The sequence below is a fragment of the Giardia intestinalis genome, chromosome 1 (genome assembly GCF_000002435.2).
Source record: "Giardia intestinalis strain WB C6 chromosome 1, whole genome shotgun sequence".
In the NCBI taxonomy this organism is placed as follows: domain Eukaryota; phylum Fornicata; order Diplomonadida; family Hexamitidae; genus Giardia; species Giardia duodenalis.
This window is the reverse complement of record NC_051856.1, coordinates 1,290,297-1,315,358: the sequence shown is the minus strand read 5'-3', so window position 1 is coordinate 1,315,358 and position 25,062 is coordinate 1,290,297. Positions and strand designations below refer to the sequence as shown.

Genomic DNA, 25,062 nt, shown 5'->3' with positions numbered 1-25,062 from the left:
TCCACATAGCACTTTGTCTAAGAAATAGTTCTTCTTAATGGAGAGCTAACTGTCTTCAATTTTTGCCCCTTCTTTGTTTGTGGCGTTGATATCCCGAAGAAGTTACACATCATGTTGGGCAAATCGACGTTTAAAATGCGGTCCGCTATGCCGCTTTCTGTAAACTCCTGTCCATACTCAGGAGGCCTGGGCTGCTGCTGCTGCTGTCTGGACTCCGGCGCCCTCCTACCCCGTTCTGAAGGCAGCGGTTCTGGAGGGGGTGCTGAGATAGAATCGTACAACTCATCAGAGTGCGCTTCTCGCAAGTTGCGCAGCCCCAATTCATTGCATTGAGCGCTTTCAGATACCAAGTCAACGAGAGAGGTCCGGGTGTCTAACATGGATGTTATGACAGGAGACATGGCTCTGCACTGCTCGTATGCATTACTGAGGGCGAGGGTGTCTCTGGCCAGGCGTGCAGGGTCTTTAGAAAAGCTCTTAAAAAGAGCAATGTCTTCTTCTATGTACTTGCGTTTCAGTATCCTTTCTTTGATATCTGGAAAGATGCTGCATAACTCAACATATGTGCGTGTTTTCGTCTCAATATCTCGCTCCAAAACAGAGACGTTGGTAGCATATAATTTCAAAGACTCTAAAGCTGCCTGCAGCTCTTTCTTTCTATCGAGTAATAGTAGAACATCAGGATGCTTGCGACTTAGCTCGTCTAAAAGATGCTGCATGTCAGCGACCTCGTCCTCTAGGTACTTCTGGTTCTTGATAGAGGTTCGAAGCTGCACAACTTTATCCTTCAGTGCTCTTCGTCTGTCTAGCAGCTCAACAAGCTCTGGGTTTTCTGCCTTGATGTTCTCATAGATATCCTGCAAAGAGCGCAGCACATCTGCAATCTGCGTTATATTCTGTATGCCATTTCGGATCTCTGTTATGTCTTCCTCTATGCGCTTCTTTTCTTCGAGAAGGGAAACTAATTCCAAATTGGATTCCCTAAATTGCTTCAGCTGCTGCCGTGCATCGTGGACCTCACCCTCAATATTAATAAGGCCATCTTTGACTCTCTTAATAGTATCTAGTTCATGCTTTAGTTGCTTTAGGTCTAAGAATGACGCCACAAGGTCAGGGTGCTCCAACTGAAGAGCTTCATATGCAGCCAGAACGCTAGATTTATAAGCATTGAACTTAGCACGATTGTCTGAGAATTCTTGCAGGTCTCTAATATCGTCCTCTAATTGTCGAAGCTCTGCCTGCTGGGCAAAAATCTCCTGATTATCTGCTTGCAGCTTATGGAGGCTGGCTCTGAGACACGTCAGTCTATCGCTCAAGTGCCCCTTATGAGACATTGCTCTACTAATAGATGCAATTTGCGATTGCACTAGGGCTGTGTCAGCAATTAATTCATAAACATCGGGATGCGTGGCTTTAAGGTCGGCAAGAGTCTTCTTAGCATCAAGTAAATCACTCATGAGGGTGTCCTGGTAGTCCTTGTTTCTATCGGCCTTCATAAGGAGTCTTATCTGTTCTCGCACAGCACCGTACTTCAAAACGAGCCGATATAGTTCTGGCCGCGTTGTGCGCCACAGTTCTTGCACTTCTTGTAGCGCAGAAAGCTCGGCTAGAAACGATGGCTCGTCAGTGGTAGCATTGGTCAGAAGCTCAAGGACACGCTCGCTATCCCGAGCCTCCTGTGCCAACTCCGCAGCTTCCGGGTGCTTCTCTTTAAAGTCTGCCAGTCTTTCTTGAAGATTTGCTATATTTTTGCGAGACTGTTCGGGGCAATAATCTAGCTGTTTGGGATCCAATGCAGACTCCGATAGCATCTGGTTCTCTATCGGTGGGGAATCTATAGTCTTTGATTCAACCAGCCCAATCTTACTCCCAATGCCATCGAAACTCTTCTGCTCGTCGTCAGAGAGATGATATGCATCTCCACAAGTGCTAGGTATTGTCACTAATTCAGGAGAGACTAGAGTCTTTTGGGTGTATCTAGATGCAGATAGCCGATTGTCCTTTTGTAAGACATCGTCCATTGTTCTGGTTACTTCGTCACTTGAAGTTAAGAAGACACCTATACCATGCTTTTCCTGAGAGTCCCCAGGATTGTTTCTGATAAAAGAGTATGGACGTTCAGAACGAGCGGACTGTAAGCCAGATGAAGCTGAGCTGAGGACGTCATCTATCACCAAGTTCTCTAAATCGTCCTGACCGTCTACAAGATGCTCATGCTCCACGCCCAGTCGCAGCTCCATTATTTATTTTTTTGAAAGATAGATGCAAGGCTTTTTGTTGGGGAAGTGGTTGTTGCCATAATGGATCGTGACTTTGGTGCATAGGATGACGACTCCTTTACCTGTAAGGTTGCTTCTTGAGATTCTTTAACGTCTGCTAGTATAGCATGCTTATCGGGATGTTCATCCAGAACGGTTAGCCCATTCCCTGTAAGTTTATCTACCTCAACTGTTCTGGTGCGCGTCTTTAGAATAGCGAGCTGCTCATTCATCTCAGCAATCATGAGCTTGTACTGCTTCTCCAGGGTATCTCTCTTTACCTGGGCAAATAGAGTCCCTGCGCTCAAGCAATCACTTTTTATGGCCCATAGGGAGCTGGTTGAAAATGGACTAACCCCAGATGGCAGGATCTCTGTGTTTCGTACAAGTTGCGTTTCCTCGTTACCCTGAGCCTGTCCAAACACGTCGTCCAGCTTCATCGAGATAGCATCAACAAATTGTGTTTCTCCAACGATGCTGAATAGCTGTAAGCCCATTTCTATTGCCCCTCTGGTTCTAAGCAATTGCAGAGCAGCACACGCCCTTGGAATCAAGCCTGCTCGCAGACAGAGGTTGATATACTGGATTGCCTCTTTATCATATTGTTTCTCTGCTGTTCGCAGCGCTCCTTCATCGGTGGAACACGCTAGGAGAGCATTTAGTGCAATCTCTCGCAAGACTAGCACACGCTCAGCACGATCAATGTCGTCATCATTAGCATTAATAACGGGAGATAATGCACAGGGTGTGACGTCAAATTCGCCCATGGCTGGGAGGCTTACACGGGCCTGAAGCGGATATTCATTCAGCCTTTGAAGATCGCAGTTGAATGCATTCCGCAGTTCTTCGAGAAATGTGGAACTTTTGGTTTTTGATAGTTTTCCCCCTCGTAGCGAGGTGGAAATATGCCTTACTGTCATAATCTTATCAGAGCTGCCTTTGATATCCAGTGCATAGGCTGAAATAGCATACATGGACAGATCAGCAAGACTAACATCCACAGGAAAGTAAAACAGAGGCCTCAGTGCTGACATATCGTTGAGGGATATCGATGGAACGTCAGATGATGTGTAGAACCGATGTATCTTATTGTGGATGGTAGATATCCGTTTCCGTTCTTGTTCGACTACCGATAGAATGGGAACCCACGTGTAAGTAACAGAACTGAAGATAGATTGTATGTTTAACGCAAATAGTGTGCCTGTTTGGCTGTACAAAAGCACACAGAACTCATCTATGGAGCCCCAAATTAGATGGGTAGGAGGGACCGGTGATGTACCTGTTACAATTGTCTTTCTGGCTTCTAAATCTATAAGGTAGAAGGTGTTTTCTGACAATACAAAAAGAATTGACCCTTCCATGAGCAGTAAGGTAATGGAGCAGGCATACACGTTAGAATAGCAAACAAGGCCACCACAGTATGCTATCAACGTTCTATTTGTGAAGGAGACAGCCGCAAAGCGGGCGTCACCAAAAGCACAAGCAACAGGTATAAGTGTTGGAGGGAAAACAACCTTCCACTCCCGCTTGAACTCAGGAGCCGTTGGAGAGTCCTGATAAGGATAGACAGATAGAGATGTTTCTCTGAGGATAGCAGTTCCGTAATCCGAGATAGACGCATGAATAGCGGGCTGTGGTAGGGTGTATGTTTGCTCCCGTGCCCCTAAGGTATGAGGCTTACAATAGATGATAAAGGATGTGCCGTTATCAAAGGCAGACATCTGCACCGATCCTTTGGAAGTATAACAAAGGAACGTGCGGGACGAGCGACCGAGTGCCTCAATTCTCGTTAATAGTGAGGTAAAGTCCCAAGAGCGGAGAGTGGTGCTACCTAGCTTAACAAAGAAGTTGACTAGTAGGGCAGGAGAGGTCGTGTGAGAGGAGCCCGTGTGTAGAATAACCTTTTGAAGGACTTGATCAGCAAACCGTTCAACCAGAAGACTATATCCTTCTGGAATCTTATCCACGATGGATCCTGATGAGATCTTTGTTTCGTGCTCTACTGTATCTTTTCCAAGTGGAATGACAGTATCTTGATCACTCTCAGACTCGCTACTGCTTTCAGCAGACTGTTCTTCGTTGAGCTCACTAGGTTTAGAAGTCTTAACCTGATGGGCTAATTGTTTCTTTGTGAAAGGTTCTGTCATAGCTTCTGTGAGGAGTTGTGCTGTTAATTCTTGGATTTGGTCGTTGATTGTAGCTGCGGATCCCTTCAGCGCCTGTTTATCTGCATGTGTCAGCGTATAGAAGTTGTCATATATGTGTAGAGCCCTCCCCTCGTTAGGAGAGGCAGTGAGTACAATTAATCTACAGATATGCCCATCTCGAGTTTGGATATAATGGGAAACAATGAATGCCTTATTGGGAAACTTTTGCATGCAACAAATAAGAAAGGGCGTTTGCTTCTTTCCAGTAAAGCGCACAAGGTGCACCGAACATACTTGATCCTGGGACATTGACACACATGAGAAGAGTGCTGGTGTCGCTTCTCCTTCGTAAACGACATATTGCAAGTTGATAACAGTGTCGTTATCTGGAAGAGCCGATGACATGATGGGCGCTTGTGGCCGTGACACAGATCGAAGTGCCAATTCAACCCCCGGAAGGAGAAAGTCGCTCCCACAAAGTGCAGAACCCAGGCGAGTAACGTAAGATATGGATCCCGGCTGTAGCAGCTCTGCGCAAAGGAGTCTAGTCGAGAAAACAGTTGCTGTTTCTGCTGGCTTCTTTTCTGGCTGAAAGTATGAAGAAATGTCTAGGAGGAGCACCTGGCCACTTTGAGAGGTTATAAGTATCATTGTCTCCGAGCTAGTAAGTGAGGTAATCGCGTCATTTAGTCTGCCAAGAAGTACCGGCTCTGGTAAAGGGGTAGCAATCTCTACTTCGTCATCAAGATTGACCGGGAAAAGATAACACTCGCCGACATCTGTTCCAGCAAGGAAGCCGTGGCTATCTAGAATGTAAAGAACCGATACAGCATGCGGCAAAGTACACTCATTTGTAGTATCACTGAGCTCATCAAATTTTCCTAGGTCAGGACGATACCTGCTCACCCTAAGAGTTTCTCCGCATGAGATTAGTATAATATTATGGGTGCATGCCAAAGCTGTGATTGGTGAATTCGCCTTGTGAACAATGAACCCTGGACCTTTATCATCGTCTCTATAGAGAGTGATAACACCTTCAGGATCAGTGAGAAGGAGGCCCAGTCCAGGAAAGATGGCAGCGTATGCATGGTCTGAATACTCCCCCAGCTCAATAACTCTTGTCATGGTCTAGCGCAAAGATTTAAGAGTAAAAACGAAATTTCCTAAACTTTCTATAGTTGTTTGTAGCAGTCGTCATGAGCAATCTATATAGGAAAGAGCATTCTGCTCTTGAAGACATTCTCGGGGCAGATGCTGTGACCATTATTGAGAAAGGACCGTTATATCGTGAGAACTATTTCACGTGCAAGCTTAGACTACAGGCCCTGGATGCAAGTAGAATTGATGTACCCGGGTACACAGTTATATTGGCCTTCTCCACAAAGACATATAAGCCTTCGAAAGTCAAGGTAGCGATTGCTGGAAAAGACCTTCCACCTTTCTTTAAAGAGGCATTAGCCAAGCATGTCACCGACATGATTGGAGAGCTTGGAGTAGAGGAGACTGTGAGAAGGCTAGCCGAGGATTATGACGCATCGCTTTTAAAGCTCTGGACCTACTTTGAAAGGTATCAACATTATGAAGGCACAACGACCATTATGCGCTACCAACTTCGATCAGAACCACCTCCTATTAAATCCGCAGATACCAAGGATCTCACTCTTCAGCTACCACCATCACCTCGCTGCTCAGCCTCTGCACCAGAGTCAACCATATCGTCATCAAAGAAAGCCTCAGTCGAGTCGGTCATTAATCCAGTGGAAAGATGTACTGCGTTAGTCACCATTCCAGCAGCCGACACTAAGGCTGTCAAGGACTTGGAGAATACTTTAGCCACATCGACCGGCGATGTAATTACTTGGGAGGTTTCAGCACCCAAGGACCTGAAATTCAGATCTCTCTCTGACTTCAAAACCCTTGGAGAATACTATGCGGATCTCTACGCACGCTCAGCTGGTGAGATTCCCGAAGAGCTAAAGCATGCTGTGAAGCATAAGCTCGCCTATTTTGCCAAGTCCTCTATGTGTTCTAAGGAATCTGAACTTCAAGCTACTCCCTATGTCCCTAGCACTCGCTCCATTAATGTAATCCCCATCAATAGCAATCCTTCATGGACTGAAGAAAATAGTGCAACATATTCGCAAATATTTGAGGCACTCCTCGGGGGCGAAACGACAGTTAAACCAGTTGATACAAAGGTCACAGTCACCAATCAGAATGGACAGCAGATCAGTGAGATACGTGGGATTTACAATCCGGTAATGAGCGACGGATTGACGATTGCTCCCCGATGCATCTCAACGATTCAATTATTAAAGCTGGGGCGATATTTCTTTGAGAACGGATTCACTGTTCTCTCTTCCACATCTGATACCATTCTTCTCCAGTTCAATTTCCCATTTTCTCTTTTGTCTGAAGAATCTATAGAGAAGCTGCGACCAAACTTTCCGTCTCTTTGCAAAGGGATTTCTGAGTTCCCCGACATGCATCTTCCTCTAATAATAAACGTTATGCTCGGCGAGAGGGCCAAGACCCCGCTCGTAAATCCAGATCCTAAGCACACACTCCTACAAATAGTACAGTCCATCGCAAAAAGAGATATAGCCATAGAGTATTCAGCTGATAAGTACGACTATGATGTGTTGTACTATTTGACCAAAGGAATTAATCTAATGCTACACATGGCCCCGTCTATCACAAAAGATCCCTTCTTGGAAGACACCTGCCCAGCTAACGAATTAGAAATATATGAGCAAGTCATCCATAAGCAGGTGTCGGATCTAATTGCCGCCCTGCCTGGGACTCTATCGAAAATACCAGTTGACGATAGATTGACTACTTTTACGGACATACATGCATTCTTTACTATCTTTCTTCCAGACATTCTCGCGGACCTTCTGAATGCCAGTGCGGAGAAGGCCAGTGCCTTGAAAGTAGCGCGGGCTCTGGGGAAGATTAAGGCGGATGGATACACTCCATTTGACGAAGAAGATACCACGTCTTCAGACAGCAGTGGATCAAATAGCGCCGATGACACAGACAATAGTAGCGAAGAGAGCACAGAATCATGCATTGGCAACTATGACTTTAGCGGTATTCCGGCATCAGTGTGTGAGAACTTTCTGCTCAATAAGGACGCGTTCGCTGCTGCTGCTGCTGATGATGCTGACAGCAAACACGATATACTAGACGAGTTAGACAACGAAAAGAAGCAGCACGAGAGGCAGCGAAAAAGGCTGAGTGGCCTACGCCTCTACATTAAGAACCTATCTCTGACTGGAGCCATCCTACTCCAATTTAAGACACCGCATATCACGACTGTTTGCTCAAAGTGCCTACGCATAGCAGTTCTCGTCCTAACTCCCAGGGAGGGAGAGGGTGCAACACTTTTTGGTTCAACAAACTGTACTGGCTGTGGTCACACCATGCAGATCATAGCAGAGTCATTGATCTTTAACGGTTTCTCAGGCGGTCCCCATGGTGCGGAGGCTTTACTCGTTGAATCACATACCTCCTGTCTACCTATCAATCTAGCCAATATCAATAAGTGTGGAATCATATGCCAGTGCACGTCTTGCCATAGTACCAGTGAACACAACGGATGGAGACTGATTCAAGGTGGCCACAAGGTGAGCTTTGTCCAGAGCTTCTGCCCAATATGCTTTGACAAGATACGTCTATGCTACAGCACGGCAATCTTTGCACTGCAAAATGGCATGACTATACACCTTCCTAAGACAGCATCTATTCAGCAGAAGAAGCAGCAGATTCAACCAGGCCCCCTACCAAACAACGGATCCTGCAAGCACGCGTCCCACAGCTACCGCTGGTTCCGTTTTGCATGTGGACTTGCATATCCTTGCGATACGTGCCACAGTAAAGCATGTGCATGCGGAAATTCAGTGGCAAGCATGCAAGTCTGTGGGTTCTGCGGAAAAGATTCGGGCGTGCAACCAACGTGCCCATATTGCAAGAGAGACCTTACGCATAAGAGGACTGCACACTGGGAAGGAGGCTCTGGGTGTCGAGATAGAGTCTCCATGTCGCGGAAAGACAACAAAAAGTACTCTGGAAGCCATATAAAAACACGCTCTAAAAAGGCGGAGAAGCGGGATGAGATGCGGCACCGCGGGAACGCTAAAAAGAAGCCCGGGGACAAATGGTAATTAAACCAGCAAGTGTTTAATTTTCTTTATATTAAAAAAAGCACCGAGGAAACTAAAAAAGGTTAATGCAGGTTACGTCAGGCAAGAACAGCGCACTCTATTTATCTTTCAATCAGGACGGATCCTGCATCACTGTAGGGACAAATAGGGGCTTCCGTGTGTTTAACACCGTTCCGTTCCGCCCTCTCTACGGCCGTGACTTCCCTGACGGGTGCTCTGTTGTTGCCATGCTCTTTCGTTCGTCCATCCTTGCTATCGTCGGAACAGGCATGAACTCGCGCTACCCGAAGGACGCGGTCACCGTCTATGACGACCAGAGTGGAAGGACAATCGGAGAGGTCCACTTTAGAACCCCCGTGCTCAACGCCTGCATGACCAGAGAGAAGATCTTCATCGTCTTCGAGAACAAGGTATTCGTTTATAACTTATCAGACATGAGGCTTCTGGATTCATTTGACACTTATCCCAATCCTCACGGGATCTTTTCCGTGGTTGGGGACACAGACGTCATGATCGCCACCCTTGGGCTTCGCATGGGCGAGGTGCTTATCAAGCGCTACTCAGCCAACATGAGCGCTACGTATCTGGTCAACATCTGCCACGAGAATGATATTCGTTGCCTCAACTTCTCTCTCGATGGACGCTTCATTGCCACGGCTAGCTCCAAGGGAACTCTCATTCGCGTTTGGACCACAGACTCCTTCCAAAAGATCAAGGAGGTCCGACGAGGGAGTGAAAAGGCAGACATCCAGTCGATCGGCTTTTCGCCGGACTCGTCCATCATCGCTGTAACGTCGTCTCGCAAGACGCTTCATACGTTTTACGTGATGCAGCCTACCCAGATGGCCTATGGAATGCAGCCCCAGATGGCCGACAACAAGAAGCACAAGATGCAGTTTATGTCCACTATTAACAAGTACTTCGACTCCGAGTGGTCGTTTGCGAAGATAGCCCTGGATGACCCTGTGTCTCTCTGCAGGTTCATCACCAACGACTGCATGATTGTGGTCTGCGGAGATGGGTCCTACTATAAACTTAGAATTGCAAATAATGCCATTGAGAAGGAGAACTTCCTGAATATGCTGACGGATTGATCAAGCGTTCCAGAACATAGTGTTGCGCTGCTTGATTGATAATATGGTAAATTGATCCATTGATCGTCTGTTGCTTTCTGCTTTAAACCTACCCGTCTCTATTTGCTCAAATTGGTCAAGTGGGTGGCCGTTCTTGAGAACAAAGCTATTGCATTCAACAAGCTTGTATTGAGCTTGAATGTTTTGGGGTGTGCCACAGACAGGTAAATCTGGGTCAGGAGTTTTGCTGGGAGCGATCTGAGGACTGGACGAAGGCCGCGTTGGGATGGATGTCTCTTTTGATAGTGTGGATACGGGAGATTGCCGAGTGACAGGGGTAGCAGTTATGAGTGTGAACCCAAGTCGCTTCAGCATGGACGTCAGATCCTTCACTTTCCCTTGTGTATGCTGAAATGGCGAAAATGGTATGGCCAGGCGACCTGTTGGCACCACAAGAGGCTTGCTAGAACCATATGCCATGTATGCTGAATTTATGTCCTGTGATCCTTGCAGCTTCCGACGATAGACACTGGTGATCACCTGGTGGAAGGACTCTGTAAAGCTCCCTCTTATCATCTTCGTTGTTTTCCCTTGTTCCTGAGGCTCTTCAACAGAGTCCAGCAGAGAGTTCTGAAGCACCAGCCAGATGTATTCATACATGCACATGTAAAGAAACGTGCACCTATATAGCTCGTTCTCTAAGGTTAGTGACGTATGACGGCCACGTATGTACTGACTAGACTTTATGTTTGACAGGCCATAGAGAGAAAAAAGCAGATTACAATAATCGTTGTGAAAAGGAGCCTTCTCACAAGCATTGAGGACAATTACCGACAGTTTGGACAAGGGAATTGTAAGCTCCTTGGAAAGTGCCTCCTCAACCTCTTCAAATACCGTTTCATTAAACAGTCTGCGCGAAAGATCAAGCCTGAACTTTTCTCTGGACTCCTCTGTTTGTGCACCTGAGTAGCTACTCCTCAATGTGTCAATGGTTCTAAAGCTCATTACTGGTGCAACTAGTCTGTGGAAGCTGTTTTTAATGAATTCTTTAGCACTCTCATCTGGAGACGCGGGATTGGCTGCTGAAACTTGAGCTTTCGACTGGCTAACCTCAAGAAACTCTAAATACTGGTAGAAATCCAGGCGCTGTGCCAAAAATGCGGACGTTATACAAAAATCCACGATAGTTTGACGGTATACTGGCCGATATGTCTCCACCTGAAATACTATAGTACACCCTGTTGCACAGCGATGCAACAGTGCTTTCAGACGCGCCAAATACTTGTTCTGGGACATATCGGCGTCTCTAAAGCTAACATGACAGGTTATTCGGTAAATGTTAACGGTATTCCCTAGCTTACTGGCGTCTTCTTGGGACTGTTGCGATAAACATGACAATAAAGCATTCTCTGGCACATCTTTGAGCCATTGCACCATATCGATGCAAAACCTTTCTAAATCCGCCTCTGCCACAGACAGAACGGACGAGCACTCCATGGAGACCGTTGAGAAAGGAAGCCATGCCCTGGCCTCCACCAGTTTTGTCGAGTACACGACATAAAGCTCCATCTAGAGCTTTGAGATATTTTTGATTTACCTTCTCTTCTGTCTCTTCTTCTACAATGATGCGCAGTAGCACCACCGCGTTCTTGTGGGAAGCTAGTGAGTGGATGCATGGACTGCGGACAGATAACATAATTTACAAACTACCATAATTACGCTGTCTAAGACGCAAAGGTAAGGATAGCGTTACTATCGGCGGGCTTATCATTAGGTTTTCGCGCGTTGTCCGCAAGATTGTGGCGCAAAAACAGGCTCTCGTCCTCCCCCGACGTAATCGCGCTGCATACGCGCAGAACACTAAGCGGGCAGCTACCATGGAATATCCCCGTGGCCGAGCACGCGTCAAGGTTCTTGAAGCGCTGAAGATAATCTGTGTAGAGATTATTCAAACACGTAGTTCCGCAGAGGAGAACCCGCCTGTAGTAAACGCTATCTAGACCCGTGCGAAGAGATGGGTTTTTGTCTAGAGTTCCCAGAATCCCATTCAAGACCGTCAGCAGAAAACCAATCCTTCCTTCCATGACATCCATGGGCGCTTTGGCGTCTGTCATCTCGAAAAGAAAAGGCGGGGGCGTATAGTCATGACAAGAGCAGCACTCAGGGCACCCACACGCACACTGAATGACGCCACAGCCACAAGTACAAGATCGCTGACACTGCACGTGTCTTGGCTCGAGCGTGGGCATGCATGCGCATGACTGAATGAACTGCCGAAGGGTGGGGCCGGGGCCTGACAGCGACATGGAGACCGTCTGAGACGTGGCAAGCCTACTGAGGGAGTGATTGATGTCGAGATGCCTGTCATGGGCCAGACGCCGGAAGATTCCAACTGAGCTGTCGAAGTTTTTGTTGAGGAACTTCTTGTCTATGGAAGAGCAGATGTCGAACAGCTGTGTCAATAAGATTAGTAAGGAAGATATCTTTGGATTATTCATCTTCGTAATATTCATCCAAAGGTCGTCGGCATCTGTGATAAACGGAGAATCAGCACTCTTGTTAATACAGTCTAATAGATAAATTAAAGCCGGTACAAACGACTCCTGAAACACTAAATAGCGGGCAATTGTCTCGGACACCTTGACGATCTGCTCCAAGCAAGCATTCATTGCCTGTTCTGTCTTCTCCCGAGTAGCTATTTGGTAGAGTTTAAGCCCAGAATCGGCTGTCTGGAAAAAGTCATCTATTTCCCTACCCTCTGAAATAAGGCATCTGTATTTCTCCAACAGCTCCGGAGACAAGGGCCACGAATCTTCGAAGGAGCCAACTAACCTTATGTTAAGCTCGTTGAAGCGCGGGTCAGACCCCGCAGTTGAACACATGGAGCCCATCTTTTTTGATTTTTTTGCCCAAAAAACAACAATGAAATCTGTTAGGATGTGCATGTGCTGTGACAATGGCACCTGTGTGCCAGCTCCCTCACTGCCATGCTGGTGAGCAAACTCTGACTTGCTTACAGCGTGGCTCGCAGCGCGGTTCAATATGCATTCAATCATGATGCTTTTAAAATAATAACATCCAGCAAAATGACTCACGCTCCGTACCTGCTGGATCACCTCGATTATCGATATTGCCAGGTATTCGGTGACTGTTGTGATCCTCTCTCTATTCCTAGAACGGATTACATATCGTCCTTAGCATTTAGCAACTCTGGAGACCACATAGCCGTCGGTGATTGCGGTGGAAGAATCGTTATTTTTCGGTGCGTAAATCCAGGTGCACCTCCTAAGCGGACGCGAACTGGGACCCTCCACCCGTCTATCGAATATGATTTTATGTTAGAGTTCCAGTCTCACGTGGCAGAATACGATTATATGCGCAGTCTGGACGTGCAGGCTAGGATAACATCTATAAACTTCTTAACTCCCCTATCTCAGCACATGTACTTCCTCTCCGCTAACGACAAGGACATTAAGTTGTGGCGAATTAGAGATACTGTTGGAACAGCCAGTCTAGGAAGTGACACCTATACATGGGGAAGCTTTAACAAGGACAAGGACATTACCAGCGTAGATGATTTGGTGTTCCCTACTAAAGTGCCCAAGACTCACTTGGCACACCCTCCGGCACTAGCAGGCGGCTCACCATCCAGTTCTGTCTCAGAAAGTGTGCCAGAGCGACCGCCAGCCAGGTACATAGATCGCCCTGTTGAAGAAGAGTCTGTGTCTAGAGCCCCTACAAAGCCAATACCAGGTTTAGAAACCCGGACAGGTGCACATGCAGATGACCTCTTTCTGGACAGGTACCCAGATAATATTGCTGCCAGTCCAACGGAGCCTGTAACGTCGACGGTCTCCATCGCGGTAAGAAAGAACTTCACCCATGCTTCGAATTACCACATCAATAGTGTCTGCATGGGACCCGGTTCGGAGCAGTTTATTTCCTCCGACGACCTCACAATAACTCAGTGGTGGGTAGAGGACAACACTGTTGCTCATATGCTGGTCGATTTACGGCCGCATAACCTTTCAGACATAGTGGAGACCATATGCTCAGCAGACTTAGATCCTACCACGAGCTCGCTAATAGCATTCGGAACCAATTATGGAAAGGTCAAACTTATTGACCCCCGTATGAATGCAATCTGCGATACTTTCAGGCTTGTCATGGCCAAGCCAAACCCCCTCCAAATAGAAAGCGTCAAGTTCATCTCTCCGACCACTGTTGCCGCCCGCGACCTATTAGACTTGTGCATCTATGACATACGGAATCCCGGCCAACCCCTCTCCATCTATGCCATAAATGTCAACTTTCCTTCAGAGCTTGTGCAAAGCTTATACTGTGATCCCTTGACACTGTATGACAGTTTCAACATGGCTATTGACCGGAAGAGCCAGTTTATCGCCACGGGGAGCTACAACTCCTCCATTCAAATTTACAACCTACACGGAACCGCAATGAGCTTTAAGGTCACCCGAGACGCAATTAAGCAAAAGAGGCCGAAGGTTAGGTACCCTGGATACTCTGTGGCCGCACGGCCCCTGCTGAACAATGGCTGTTATGACCTTAACTCCTTCGTTCCCGCGACCAATTTGAATAGAATACTGGGTGTTCGGCACCTAGCCTATCACCCGTGCGATAACGTATTGGCAGTTGCCACAATAGGGCATCTATTCATTTACGCTAGTGTAGAAGACCCTGATGCAGGCTTCCGGGATTTCTCCGAGTTCTGTAAAGAGTGTGGCGTGACAACGCCAGCTAAGTCTCAGGTCAATTTGCCATAGTAACTGTGTGCCGAATTAATTGTTTGTCAGAGCGGGGAAGGTCAAAAAAATTATATGAAGGTGATAGTCTTTCTTCTTGGAGGACCTGGGGCAGGTAAGAGTACCCAGGCAGATCTCCTTGCAAAGCACCCCAAGGTGGCATGTGTTGGTGCAGGCGATTGCCTCCGAGCTGAGATGAATAGGGCGGGCTCGGAGCATGCTGCATATATAAAGGAGTGCATAGCGAACGGCGTTATTGTTGATGGGATGATAACTGCAGCTCTTTTACATGACTTCTGTGTAACTTCTAACAAGGAGGTAATCATTATTGATGGATTTCCCCGTTCTGTTAATAATTATAATTGTTTCCTTAAGATTTTCGGCGAAACACCCCACATTATGTTGACGCTCAGCTGCTCCGAGGAGACACTTCGAAACCGCATTCGCCAGCGCATCTTGTCGAAAAGCACGCGTATCGATGACAACGAGGAGACCCTCATGAAGAGAATAGCCATTTATAATAGTGAGACTCAGGAGATTTACAGAGAGCTCGACCGTAAGGGGATGAGGATAAATGTCGAGGCAACAAATAACATAGAGGAGACTCACCAGAGAATACTCAACAAGTTGGCGCTCTACTTTGAGTGACGCAGGAGTCCGCTGAGGGCTTACTTGCATTCCCAGTTCGTGTGATGCTGCTACGCCCTATTAGCTGGCTTGATAAAATCATCCCTGCTGTCATTCTTAGCATCTGCGTCTGTAGCACTCCGTATCCACGCCATATTGGGAAGATACTGTGCACTCCATTGAGGAATTGTGGACTGGATCGGCATCCAGGACGAGTCAGGAATGTTGAACACGATCGGTGCTGATGGCACACGGAAGCCCCAACCTCCGTTTCTGGCCAGTGAAGAAGCCGACATGCACCTGACTGTTGTCATGGGTGGCACGTAAAAGTATTGTGGCGCCTCGCATAGTGCATGTGCAGCATCCACACTCAAAGATATAGCTGGTGTTGCGGGTGCCCGCACATTACTCTGACTGGACGGAAGGCAAACGTGAACTGCTGGTGCGTTGCCAAAGGACACACTCTCCTTGTACGGCTCTGTTGTTACGCTCGGAACAGTCTTCAGGTGCTTCTGCTCCCGCCACGCTTTGCTTCGCACTTCGGTAAAGTCGATGCGTTTTGAGTGCAGAATTTTTCGTATTTCTTTGCTCCTCAAGAGGTTGTTATATTGCATCATTATTTCTTGTCTGGAGTACTTCTCGGCAAACATGTTTCTGATGCGCATGTAGAACCCCTTCTTATAGATGTCTCCCGAGTCTATGGCGCTAGATATGGCGGCCTTTACCAAATCCTTGTCTTCGCTGGACATTTTGACCCCCGATATGTGCCGCAAATGTGTTTCGTTGTACCAATGGTAGACGCTTGCACGCGCCTGCCCCAGTCTTTGTGCAATATCTAGCCAATTGATACGTATCTTGGAGACGTACCCATGTAACATGACGGGGTTTTCTGTCAGTTGCTCCACGGATTGCTGGGGAGTGATCGTTGCGCATACTTGCTCTGCAAGGGCTCTGAGAATGGACTTCTGAAGTGCAGTATAGTGTTTTATAGCCGACATTTTATTTATTAATTATTAAAAGTAACGTCGTGTCAGCTGGTGACTTTAATTTTTTACGTTGACCTTGATCAGTTGGGAGATTGAATCGTAGACAGTCGTGTGTCTGGAGTAAAGGCAGTATGGAGCTCACTTTGAAAGGATGCTTCTGTTGGAGATTTGAACCAAGGAAATTTTAGCAAACTATAGCGGTCAAAGAAATTATGTGCAAAGGGTGGTCACTATACCGTGGAGGGGCTCCTAGCTCAAGATCCTTTATAATTGATGGTACCCGATATGTTATTAAGAAACGCCGGTGAGTAAACGCCAGCGGTTTGTGAGTTGCTCGTCCAAGTCTGCTTCTTCTTGCGCCTACTTGCTGCACCTACAGTTTCTGCGTGTCTTCCTGTGGTTCATATAGACTGTACAAGTAAGTCAGTGGATGCCCGGAAAGAAGGCAAAGGAGAATGCGGTATTCCTCAATCCAGTACGCTAATGGAGTCGGTGTCTTGGGAGGTGTGCACCCCTTGAAGGGGAAGATACGGGGGTGCCAGTGTTGTCACCGGCCAAAAGGACAGAATGTCCTCCCGCAAGGCATCGAGGTCTGCAGTGGCGGCAGCGGCACAGCGAGCCCATCGGTTACGCAGACCGTACACATAGTCCAGCACGTACACGACGTCCTTTCCAGGGTACTTCCGCAGACCACGCCCGAGTTGCTGAACAAAGATCCTTTCAGACTCTGTTCTCCGGAGCATAACAACCATGTCTATGAACTGGAAGTCAAAGCCTTCTGTTGCCATGCCAACTGTGAGCAGCACAAACCTGTCTGTTTCAGATGGCGGTGAACAGAAGCGAGCAAATCTATCTGCAAGCACCTGCTTTTTGATCTGGTAGTGTATTGGGAAGAACTCAATATCCCCTTGCTCGCTTTGTCTGCACAGCTTGTCTGTAGCGTTCTTAGAAAGTGAGTAGAAGCTATTTAGGTCTGTTATTGATCCGAAAAATATAATAGATCGTTTGCACTTTTTATGAGCGATGAAACGAATTATATCATCAACAACAGCCTCTCCCGCTGTAGTGACACCACGCTCTAAACTCTTACGTATAGCAGTGAGGAAGTTCTGAACTGAAGCCGTTTTGTTCCTCAGGCCAGCAACCAGAGTCTGATATGATCCGTGTCCATACTCATAATATTCGACCTGTGGGAAGAATTGTAGACTCTTGGCAGTTGTCCACGGCAAGTCTACAAAAAGATTGTTGTCAAAGATCTGCTTTATTCTATCTGCCGTAGGATCGTCTCTGTGCACCAGAGTAGCAGTTAGGCCCACTAGGAGTCGAAGCTTCGGGTGGCTGGTCAGCAGAGAAATGCTACTGCAATACTTAGGCGCTATTATGTGATGGACTTCGTCCACAATTATGTAGTAAATCCTATTGAATATATGTGGATACTTTTGCAGGGTGTGCAAGGATTGGAACAAGACAAAAACAAGCCTTGCACGGAGCAGAGCCTGCTCCAGTCTGACACTATCGGTACCTGGCTCTATCTTTAGGAACAGGCTCTCCACGTCTGTACCGGGGTCCGCAAGTCGTGAGAAGTATGCCTTGTATCTCATAAACGCTTGGTCTTTGATAACGGTGCTGTTAACCACAAATAGCACAACACCCTGCTCTGTGGTTAGAAAGTGACGAAATGAACCGTATATACTGCAAAGGAATCTATCGAGCAGAAATATAGATAGGTACGTTTTACCCAGTCCCGTAGCCAGCACAATCAACCCCTTGAGAGGGTATCCATGTCGCACGCGTGTAGAGATGTTATCTACTATATGCGATAAAATAGCTCTCTGGAGTCCGTTCGGTGTGGGCAAGCCGTTATAACATTGAAAAAGAGCATCCACGGGCGTTATTGCTTGTAAATCCAGTGGCTTGTATTCGGAGCGGATCAATCTGTTTTCGTTGTAGAAGCCTTCTAGCACTTCTTCCATCGGAGGTATAGAAGACGCTCCGTCATAGCGAGCTAGGTATGCCATAATATCGACTTCATCAATGCCAAGTTCGCGCATGGCAGCTCTGTAATGCGGAAGGGCAGCCTTGACCAGTTCTAAACTTGTGGATGGATCTACCTGGCATTGAGGTGTGTCACGCTTAAGTGGTGGCGGGGCCCTCGAGTCGGCCCACTCTGACTGGCGCTTGAAAAACAAAATTAGTCTTTCGGCAGGCGCCTTCTTCAGTAAATCCTTGATATCATCAAGGTTTATACTTTTCATTTAGTTGGATTGTAATTTATCAAGAGAGCTGCTGCAATTTATTCTGCGTTTTCAGAATGCGCCCCAGCACGAGATCTCGCAATAGGTCGTGCCGTCATAGCTGTGGATGCTATCTATCCGTTCACTCTCAAACGATTGCTGGAGGAGATCTCCAAGCCTCTGCGCAGCAGTTTCGTTGAGAGCGACCTGTTGGGTAACTATTGGTCGCGTACTTTCGCTTATGCTCCGACAGGCGACTCCTGTAACAGCTCCATCAACCACGCTCTGGCTCATGGCATCCGCTATGTGTGTAGAGTCTGTGAGTATCTTAGAAACACGGTCGCTAAGTCCAGACATAGATTTGGCTGGTTCGTCAGCTTTTCAAAAATGTACACCCCCATTTACTCTCAGCCCAGTTTACTCTTCGTTTCACTGAGATGAGGTTGTCACCTATTATCAGAGTAATCTCCCATGTGAGCCACCACCACCCTAGGCAAGCCTCTCACTCCTGCAGTAGCTGAGATCAGAACTCCGAGAGTTAGATGCCCTCGATCCCAGCGGAAGAACTCCTATGCCCGCCTCCCCCGGAAGCCGCTGCTCCTCACGTTACCTCTAGGATCTCTCCCATCCTCTGGCTGGCTTGGGGCAACCACCACCTGGCACCGGTGGGCGCCCGTTGTCTCGGGCCTTGCGTCAGTCGCGGCGATCTGGTCTTGGGAGCTTGACTCTGGTCATATACTCCAGGATCGCTTTGTGGTGCCGGTGCTCTACGACAAAGATCCCACCCCACGGCCCCGGGTGCCTACCCCGTTCCTCGGGGTGCCTCCTTGTCTCCTCGTGGATTGCACCATCAGTCCCGAGTATGACCGGGAGGGTGCGCTCCCCGTGCACCTCTATCTTGGAGTTAGAGTACGCGTTCGTGGATGCCGGCGGACAGCTCCCATGCGGTGGTGTCGAGGAGGAGGCCCGGCCCTCTGCTTATGGATCGCAGTGCACTTTTGCAGATGCTCCGTCACCCAGGACGAGATCATGTCGACGCTCACCCTGTGCAGTGCGTCTGGCTCAGCTGACCTGTGGGCTCCATCCATCCTCGCATCATATGGTGCGCTTGGAGGTGATGCTTCGGTCCACCGAGGCGTCATCCAAAGCATCACGAGCGATCGGGACCGGTTCACCGCTTGGTTGTCTCGCTCTACAATCGGCACCCGTCTACTCGAGGGTGTCAAGCACTGCCAGCTGCTGCGGCAGACGCCTGGCGGGTGGCCCAGGTCACCGCTCTCCGGTGTGGGCAGGATCAGTCCACTTCTGTCAGCCAGACACTCCAAGGATCCCGACTTGCCTGTCGAGGGATTCATATGGGCCGCGTGTGGGTCCGTCTGGACAGGCGGGGCGAGTGATTGGTGCCATCACTAGCTTCAAGCTCTTCGTTGCCTTGGAAGCTCCTTAAGACCGGCCAGGAAGAAGGCCTCCTGCCCCTCCGTGCTCCTACACCCAGTGTTGACCGTCGAGCCATGTTGCTTCGCCAGGCCTGTCGCCTCTGTGGCTATCCCCGTCGCGTCACTGTTGCTACTATGGAAGATGGATGTGTCGTCGGCAAGGCAGTGAGCGAGGTATCTCCTTCAGTTCCTGGTGAGCAGGTTCTATCCCACGCAGCACAGAAGCATGCTCAGGGTCCTGAGGGACCGAGTCCAGGGGTGCAGCGTGGCGCAATTAGAGGAAGGCCTCGACGCAACTCCTCGGGACGGGGCACACTCGCCTGGCAGAGGCCGTCTACTGTTAGGGTGCTCGTTATGTCGAGCGAAACCGCTGTGCCCATCAGTCTGCATCTCCATGTATGCCATGCGGACACCACCCATGTGCAATCGGTGGAACGCAGTCTGCTCGGTCTCGAAGAAGACCAGTGTCTGGGTCTCCAGGAGGCTCGGGACTGCCTTGTGGAGCGCATCATGATCGTCCCCTGATCGTGGTTGCCCTGCCTCGTCCTTGGGAAGAGGGAAGAACAAAAGTTCTTCTCCCGTCGGAGTCGCCTGACACCTGAGATCGAACTCTGGATCTGGATCTCGGTTGGTGAACGAGCGAGGGACTTGCCCAGGGCGGCGGTGGGTCACATGGGAAGATCATTCAAATAACAGGCAACAGCCTCACCCCAATATTCTGGCTTCAGGACTGTGCTACGGCTATTCCAAATGTTACAAGAATAGAAGAGAGCCCATCGCGGCAGTGTTTGCCAGGGTAATCAATGATAAATATTTCGTTTTTCCGGAGAACTCTAGTGCTCCGGAAATGCATAAGGAAAGACCAAGACTACCAACAAAAGTGGCCAGTTTGCCATAACTTGTTTTGTTGAGAACAGCGTTGGGCGAGAGCGTGAAAGTGGCAAATGTCCACGAAAAATACTGGGCTGTAACAACTGAATTAAATGCCACGAATGCCCGGCAGGCCTGGTCTAGATCACTGAGAAGTTGATGATAGAAGTATCTTCGCTTGAGCACAGATTGAGCCTCTTCATTCTCAATTGGTTCTAACGTTCTTAACGCTAGAACGCGTTGGATAATGAGAGCGGCTAAGATCACTGTTTGAAATAGCTTTGCAAATGGCCAGCAGTAAACTTCTTTGCCCTTCGAGCATGCGAGCTGGACGGCCCACAAAATGCTCAAGTTGTGCCTGTGATCAACACGTCCAGAGACATGATAAAGCAATCCTGATGACAAGTATCCATCATCTATCAACATCGATATCAGGGTGGTTGCAAAGAATGATATCAGCGTGCAACATAAAAGCAATCCTGCCCGAAAAATTCCATCCAGCGGCTCCCTTTGATCAGCCTTCCTATCTAATAAGGCATAGAGCAGAAGGAAAGGGGTAAAGATTATGGGATATATGCGCAAGTGAATACATAGACCAAGCAGAAGGCCTGACATCAAATACTTATGCTGCTTAATAGTCAATAGCATCCATGCCACCAGCGTTTGGACAATGCTGTCGAAGCTTCCCCGCACAGACAAGGCAATGACGAACGGGTTCATCAGCCAGAGGTGATGTACTCTTTGACTATGCCGTGTAATTCTGTACGCGAGTAAGGCAAATATAAGGTCTGATAGTGAGTAAAGAACTTTGCCATATGTGGGCCACCTGCACATAGGCCAACATATTACCTTAAAGATTGGAGAGTAGCGATATGTTGGCCGCTCACTGGGAACTGGTGCCAGGCATACTCCATCCCAAACAACGAGATAGTCGATATCTGTCATCGATAACGCCGGTGGATCACTTATGTAAGTCCCTAGCCAAATTAGCACGCATCTAATAAGGAGTGCGAGAATCCAAACAGATGTCTTTCGCATTTTATATCGTTGCTGTAGATACAGATTGTAGACACAGCTGATGTCATACTCGGCGTGCTCCTTGTATGTGTTCTTATCTAGGTAATTTTCAGCCAGAAAATTAGAAGCCAGAAAAGGGTTATGGGTGAAAAGTGAGTAGAATAAAATGGCAAAGGTGATGAACCTCCGTGTAGAGACTGGTCTCGACAATGACACATTGACACACCATAGCAGCGCACATCTCGAGCAGCAAGATCTCATTGTAGAAGAGCCGCAGGCTCTGCAATGGATGACCGTTCCACCTCTTCCAGGTGTGCCCTCCTTGTTTGCTGAAGCTCTCCGGCTTACTGAATTTGAAACACTCCAAGAGAGTCTTGCGAAAGCCTCTGGTAATTCTCTAGGCATAGAGGACTTGTCACTTGTCATGGATGGATATAACTCTTGCAATTGTGTGGCAGGAGACAACGGACCAATTGAACAATGTCCACATTTACAGGAACACAATAACATAGCCTTTCTTCGGAGCGTTAAGGCGCGGTTAGAACATCTTGAGATTCTCGAAAAGAAGGCTGCTGGCTCTAAGTCTAACCCTTTCGCAGATGATATTCCTATTCTGAGGACCACCTTGTACGAGCGTATACGCACAATCTTGCAAAAGACCGATTGTGGCAAAGACGATTGCCACTTTAGACAATACCTGTTGAGCTTCTGCAAGGACCTTGATGACATGGCGGTACCTTCTCCCGCCGAGGACCTTTCTTTGTTACGCACTTGCAGTGCTGGTAAGCTTTGTGTCAATCTTTCTTTCGGTAGTAATATATTGTTGGTCATTCTCAAGATAATTGCCTACTCGCTTTCGCTATCTATGTCTGTCTTGGCATCCATGGTGGACTCGTGCCTTGATATCCTCTCGGGACTGGTTCTCTTCATATGCGCACGCTTGGCTCGCTCGGGGGCTGAGAAGACGGGACACCAGGACTCACTGAAGCTCCAGAAGCAAAGTATCACTTATCCCATCGGAAAGAGGCGTTATGAGACCCTTGGTGTGCTATCCTTTGCATGCATCATGGGGACATTCGCTGCAACTCTTGCTTATGAATCCATTCAGCAGATCATACAGCTGGCTAAGGGCGTTCCCGACAACCCAGCTCGTTTTGACACCTTGCAAATTGTTATAATAGGTTTCACCATTGTACTAAAGCTATTCTTGTGTCTCTTTTGTCACTTTGTGGGGAGGGAGGCTAAGATCTTATCTGATGCGTGTTTAGCCTATCGTGACGATCACCGAAACGATGTCCTTTCCAATTCCCTCGGGTTTGTAGCTGCCTTCGTCGGGTCCAAGTTCAATGGGCATGACGGGACTGTTAATCTTTCTTACATTGATCCCGTGGGCTCCCTTATTTTGTGCATTTATATACTGATTAACTGGACCCTTGCCGCACGGACGCAGATACGCTCGATGATTGGGCGCTCTTTAGGTGTGGAAGACCAGGCCCGACTAGTTCTTCATGCCATGCACTTTGATCCGTCCATTGAACGCATCAACGAAGTGCTCGCCTATCAGTGCGGGAAGGAGTCTACGGTAGAGGTGACGATCTGTCTTCCTGACCAGATGTATGTGTGTAGCTGCCATGACATAGTGCACGGTCTCCAGGATCACATTCAAAGACTTGACTTTGTAGAGCGGTGCTTCGTACACGTCGAGTCCACAAATTGCCATATACTAGCTAACGCAGAGGTATAACGGCCATCTGGTTTACTCATGCACGTTGCTATTTGTCTTTCCTCTTAGTCCTTAGCTTTGAGCTCCTTCCATTCTAGGTAGAATTGTTTGACTTTATTTTTGTTCTCCTCGTCAAGGTCGTACCAGAAATTGAGCCACAACTCTTTATCTGCATCACTCATCTCGTTAAGAGCCGTCTTTATGGTCCGCTTGACGGTGTTTGTAGGATATATTGGAACATCACTGAATTCTAGGCGGCGCTTTTTGAGCTGTGCCACTGTAAAGCACATTAGTAAATTGTCCGCGTCAGCTGCCTTGCTTCTTTTCTGGGCGACCTTTGCAGATTGCTGACCAGGGCGCTTTTCTTTCTCCTTCTCCTTTTTCTCTCTATTCTTCTGCCGCTGACGCTCTGCCTCTTCTTTGTCTTTGATCCGCTCTTCCGGATGAGCTAGGTACCACTGCTCTAAGTCATAAGTATACTGCTCCATAGCATCTTTGTGCCGTTTGCTGTATGCATTTTTTTCGTCGTCAGAAAGCTCCTGCCAAAGCCTGCCCAGTTCTTTTGCTTGCTCACCTCGAGGAAATTCAGCGACTTTAGCCTGATTGTCCCTTTTGAACAGAAAGAAACTAGTTAAAGGCTTGGTTGGCTTAACTTCAGTAGTCATTTTATTTCGAAAAGAAAGGCCAAATTTACTCACCTTGGACACAAGTGGGCGGCCGGAATTAAACTAGAATGAAATGCAGCAAGAGATTTAGTTGTTCCACTAATTACTATGGGGTTGCACTCCAGCACAAATAGCTTCTGCATTCTCTCGTAAGTGTGAGACAAGTTTAAAAACAGATGACGGAATAGACGCCCCTGCAACAAGATGAGCCAACAGGTCTAGGCCCTGGGTCTCTTCGGGTTGGTGATCTTCCGGGCTCATACTTTGCGTTGCACGGAGCAAGCCCCGCGATATGGCAGCAAGTGCTAGACTAGAGAAGCTGAGAGTATTATAGTCTGAAGGCATTTGAGGAGCATGGCTGGGGTCATCCACACTGAAGGGTTCTGTTGGCAGCTTCTCTGGCTTCTCATCTAGTACATCTTGTGAGTGTGCTTCTGTTATCTGCTCTTGTTCCTGTTCCTGATCTTGACTAGGTTCATTACTCACTGACATATCGGTACATGCCTCTACAGCAACATCACCGGGTACTACTGTATCCGTTGTTGGAGGTGTCTGACTTGAGTTATGATCTGCAGGCTCTTGGGTAGATACTGGAGACTCGTGTAGGACTGAGACAAGGTCGGCATGGGAGCAGCCGCAAACACGACACGTAAAGGAGTGGCTATCCAATGCATACTTCTCTCTGACCTCCGGAGAAGCAGTGATACTTCCGATGCTGCCAGGAGTCTCCTCATCAAAGAGAGACCTGAGACCTATTATAATATTTCGAATCCCCCAGGTCGGATTCCAAGACTCCGGGTGGAAGGAGGTAAAGCTAGTGCAGATATACCTATTTGTTTCAAAACGACCGCTGCTTGTCAAGAAGACAATTTCAGGAGGCTTGTGGGGGTAGTCTTGTGGAAGATGAATGATCCCGTGGTATAACCCCTTGGAAAATGGGCTGTCAGAGGGCCCGAGAAAGGTAAAGTGAACATTCAGCATATTGCTGGGGTCAAGGTATACCCTGAAATATGTTTCCCCAGCCATACTGATGAGCTTTAGCTCGTGGGAAATACGCCTGTATACCACGTTCATGAGCCCAATGATTTTATATTTAA

At 47.8% G+C, this 25,062-nt stretch overlaps 17 protein-coding genes across 17 annotated transcripts; 7 read left to right on the top strand and 10 right to left on the bottom strand.

The window, feature by feature from the left end:
- Window positions 1-17: 17 nt before the first annotated feature.
- On the bottom strand, window positions 18-2,240 carry GL50803_0010825 (Coiled-coil protein; the record flags this gene model as incomplete). The annotated part of the gene is made up of 1 exon (XM_001709042.1): window positions 18-2,240. The coding sequence occupies one exon, from the start codon at window positions 2,238-2,240 to the stop codon at window positions 18-20; it is 2,223 nt and encodes a 740-aa protein (XP_001709094.1).
- On the bottom strand, window positions 2,240-5,530 carry GL50803_0010824 (uncharacterized protein; the record flags this gene model as incomplete). Its single annotated transcript, XM_038045633.1, has 1 exon — window positions 2,240-5,530. The coding sequence occupies one exon, from the start codon at window positions 5,528-5,530 to the stop codon at window positions 2,240-2,242; it is 3,291 nt and encodes a 1,096-aa protein (XP_037901652.1).
- A 71-nt stretch (window positions 5,531-5,601) lies between these two features.
- GL50803_0015295 (Zinc finger protein, putative) lies at window positions 5,602-8,571 on the top strand (the record flags this gene model as incomplete). Its single annotated transcript, XM_001709043.1, has 1 exon — window positions 5,602-8,571. The coding sequence occupies one exon, from the start codon at window positions 5,602-5,604 to the stop codon at window positions 8,569-8,571; it is 2,970 nt and encodes a 989-aa protein (XP_001709095.1).
- A 65-nt stretch (window positions 8,572-8,636) lies between these two features.
- GL50803_0010822 (WD40 repeat protein) lies at window positions 8,637-9,665 on the top strand (the record flags this gene model as incomplete). The annotated part of the gene is made up of 1 exon (XM_001709044.1): window positions 8,637-9,665. One exon carries the CDS (start codon window positions 8,637-8,639, stop codon window positions 9,663-9,665), a length of 1,029 nt encoding a protein of 342 aa, XP_001709096.1.
- On the bottom strand, window positions 9,666-11,213 carry GL50803_0010821 (uncharacterized protein; the record flags this gene model as incomplete). Its single annotated transcript, XM_038045632.1, has 1 exon — window positions 9,666-11,213. The coding sequence occupies one exon, from the start codon at window positions 11,211-11,213 to the stop codon at window positions 9,666-9,668; it is 1,548 nt and encodes a 515-aa protein (XP_037901651.1).
- Window positions 11,214-11,368: 155 nt separating this feature from the next.
- Window positions 11,369-12,535, bottom strand: GL50803_0032399 (uncharacterized protein; the record flags this gene model as incomplete). Its single annotated transcript, XM_001709047.2, has 1 exon — window positions 11,369-12,535. The coding sequence occupies one exon, from the start codon at window positions 12,533-12,535 to the stop codon at window positions 11,369-11,371; it is 1,167 nt and encodes a 388-aa protein (XP_001709099.2).
- Window positions 12,536-12,730: 195 nt separating this feature from the next.
- Window positions 12,731-14,428, top strand: GL50803_0032398 (Protein phosphatase PP2A regulatory subunit B; the record flags this gene model as incomplete). The annotated part of the gene is made up of 1 exon (XM_001709048.1): window positions 12,731-14,428. One exon carries the CDS (start codon window positions 12,731-12,733, stop codon window positions 14,426-14,428), a length of 1,698 nt encoding a protein of 565 aa, XP_001709100.1.
- A 54-nt stretch (window positions 14,429-14,482) lies between these two features.
- On the top strand, window positions 14,483-15,055 carry GL50803_0090402 (Adenylate kinase/UMP-CMP kinase; the record flags this gene model as incomplete). The annotated part of the gene is made up of 1 exon (XM_001709049.1): window positions 14,483-15,055. The coding sequence occupies one exon, from the start codon at window positions 14,483-14,485 to the stop codon at window positions 15,053-15,055; it is 573 nt and encodes a 190-aa protein (XP_001709101.1).
- A 50-nt stretch (window positions 15,056-15,105) lies between these two features.
- GL50803_005908 (uncharacterized protein) lies at window positions 15,106-16,032 on the bottom strand (the record flags this gene model as incomplete). The annotated part of the gene is made up of 1 exon (XM_001709051.1): window positions 15,106-16,032. One exon carries the CDS (start codon window positions 16,030-16,032, stop codon window positions 15,106-15,108), a length of 927 nt encoding a protein of 308 aa, XP_001709103.1.
- Window positions 16,033-16,487: 455 nt separating this feature from the next.
- GL50803_005910 (Helicase-related protein) lies at window positions 16,488-18,275 on the bottom strand (the record flags this gene model as incomplete). Its single annotated transcript, XM_001709054.1, has 1 exon — window positions 16,488-18,275. The coding sequence occupies one exon, from the start codon at window positions 18,273-18,275 to the stop codon at window positions 16,488-16,490; it is 1,788 nt and encodes a 595-aa protein (XP_001709106.1).
- Window positions 18,276-18,326: 51 nt separating this feature from the next.
- On the bottom strand, window positions 18,327-18,611 carry GL50803_005911 (uncharacterized protein; the record flags this gene model as incomplete). Its single annotated transcript, XM_001709055.1, has 1 exon — window positions 18,327-18,611. One exon carries the CDS (start codon window positions 18,609-18,611, stop codon window positions 18,327-18,329), a length of 285 nt encoding a protein of 94 aa, XP_001709107.1.
- A 505-nt stretch (window positions 18,612-19,116) lies between these two features.
- On the top strand, window positions 19,117-19,701 carry GL50803_0027657 (uncharacterized protein; the record flags this gene model as incomplete). Its single annotated transcript, XM_038046008.1, has 1 exon — window positions 19,117-19,701. One exon carries the CDS (start codon window positions 19,117-19,119, stop codon window positions 19,699-19,701), a length of 585 nt encoding a protein of 194 aa, XP_037901650.1.
- Window positions 19,702-19,765: 64 nt separating this feature from the next.
- Window positions 19,766-20,215, top strand: GL50803_0027658 (uncharacterized protein; the record flags this gene model as incomplete). The annotated part of the gene is made up of 1 exon (XM_001709056.1): window positions 19,766-20,215. The coding sequence occupies one exon, from the start codon at window positions 19,766-19,768 to the stop codon at window positions 20,213-20,215; it is 450 nt and encodes a 149-aa protein (XP_001709108.1).
- Window positions 20,216-20,443: 228 nt separating this feature from the next.
- GL50803_0017502 (Dolichyl-phosphate-mannose-protein mannosyltransferase) lies at window positions 20,444-21,598 on the bottom strand (the record flags this gene model as incomplete). The annotated part of the gene is made up of 1 exon (XM_001709058.2): window positions 20,444-21,598. The coding sequence occupies one exon, from the start codon at window positions 21,596-21,598 to the stop codon at window positions 20,444-20,446; it is 1,155 nt and encodes a 384-aa protein (XP_001709110.2).
- Window positions 21,599-21,743: 145 nt separating this feature from the next.
- On the top strand, window positions 21,744-23,321 carry GL50803_005919 (Cation efflux family protein; the record flags this gene model as incomplete). Its single annotated transcript, XM_001709059.1, has 1 exon — window positions 21,744-23,321. The coding sequence occupies one exon, from the start codon at window positions 21,744-21,746 to the stop codon at window positions 23,319-23,321; it is 1,578 nt and encodes a 525-aa protein (XP_001709111.1).
- A 44-nt stretch (window positions 23,322-23,365) lies between these two features.
- On the bottom strand, window positions 23,366-23,965 carry GL50803_0014064 (HMG (high mobility group) box-containing protein; the record flags this gene model as incomplete). The annotated part of the gene is made up of 1 exon (XM_001709061.1): window positions 23,366-23,965. The coding sequence occupies one exon, from the start codon at window positions 23,963-23,965 to the stop codon at window positions 23,366-23,368; it is 600 nt and encodes a 199-aa protein (XP_001709113.1).
- Window positions 23,966-24,064: 99 nt separating this feature from the next.
- Window positions 24,065-25,039, bottom strand: GL50803_005921 (Ubiquitin-conjugating enzyme E2; the record flags this gene model as incomplete). Its single annotated transcript, XM_001709062.1, has 1 exon — window positions 24,065-25,039. One exon carries the CDS (start codon window positions 25,037-25,039, stop codon window positions 24,065-24,067), a length of 975 nt encoding a protein of 324 aa, XP_001709114.1.
- Window positions 25,040-25,062: the final 23 nt, after the last annotated feature.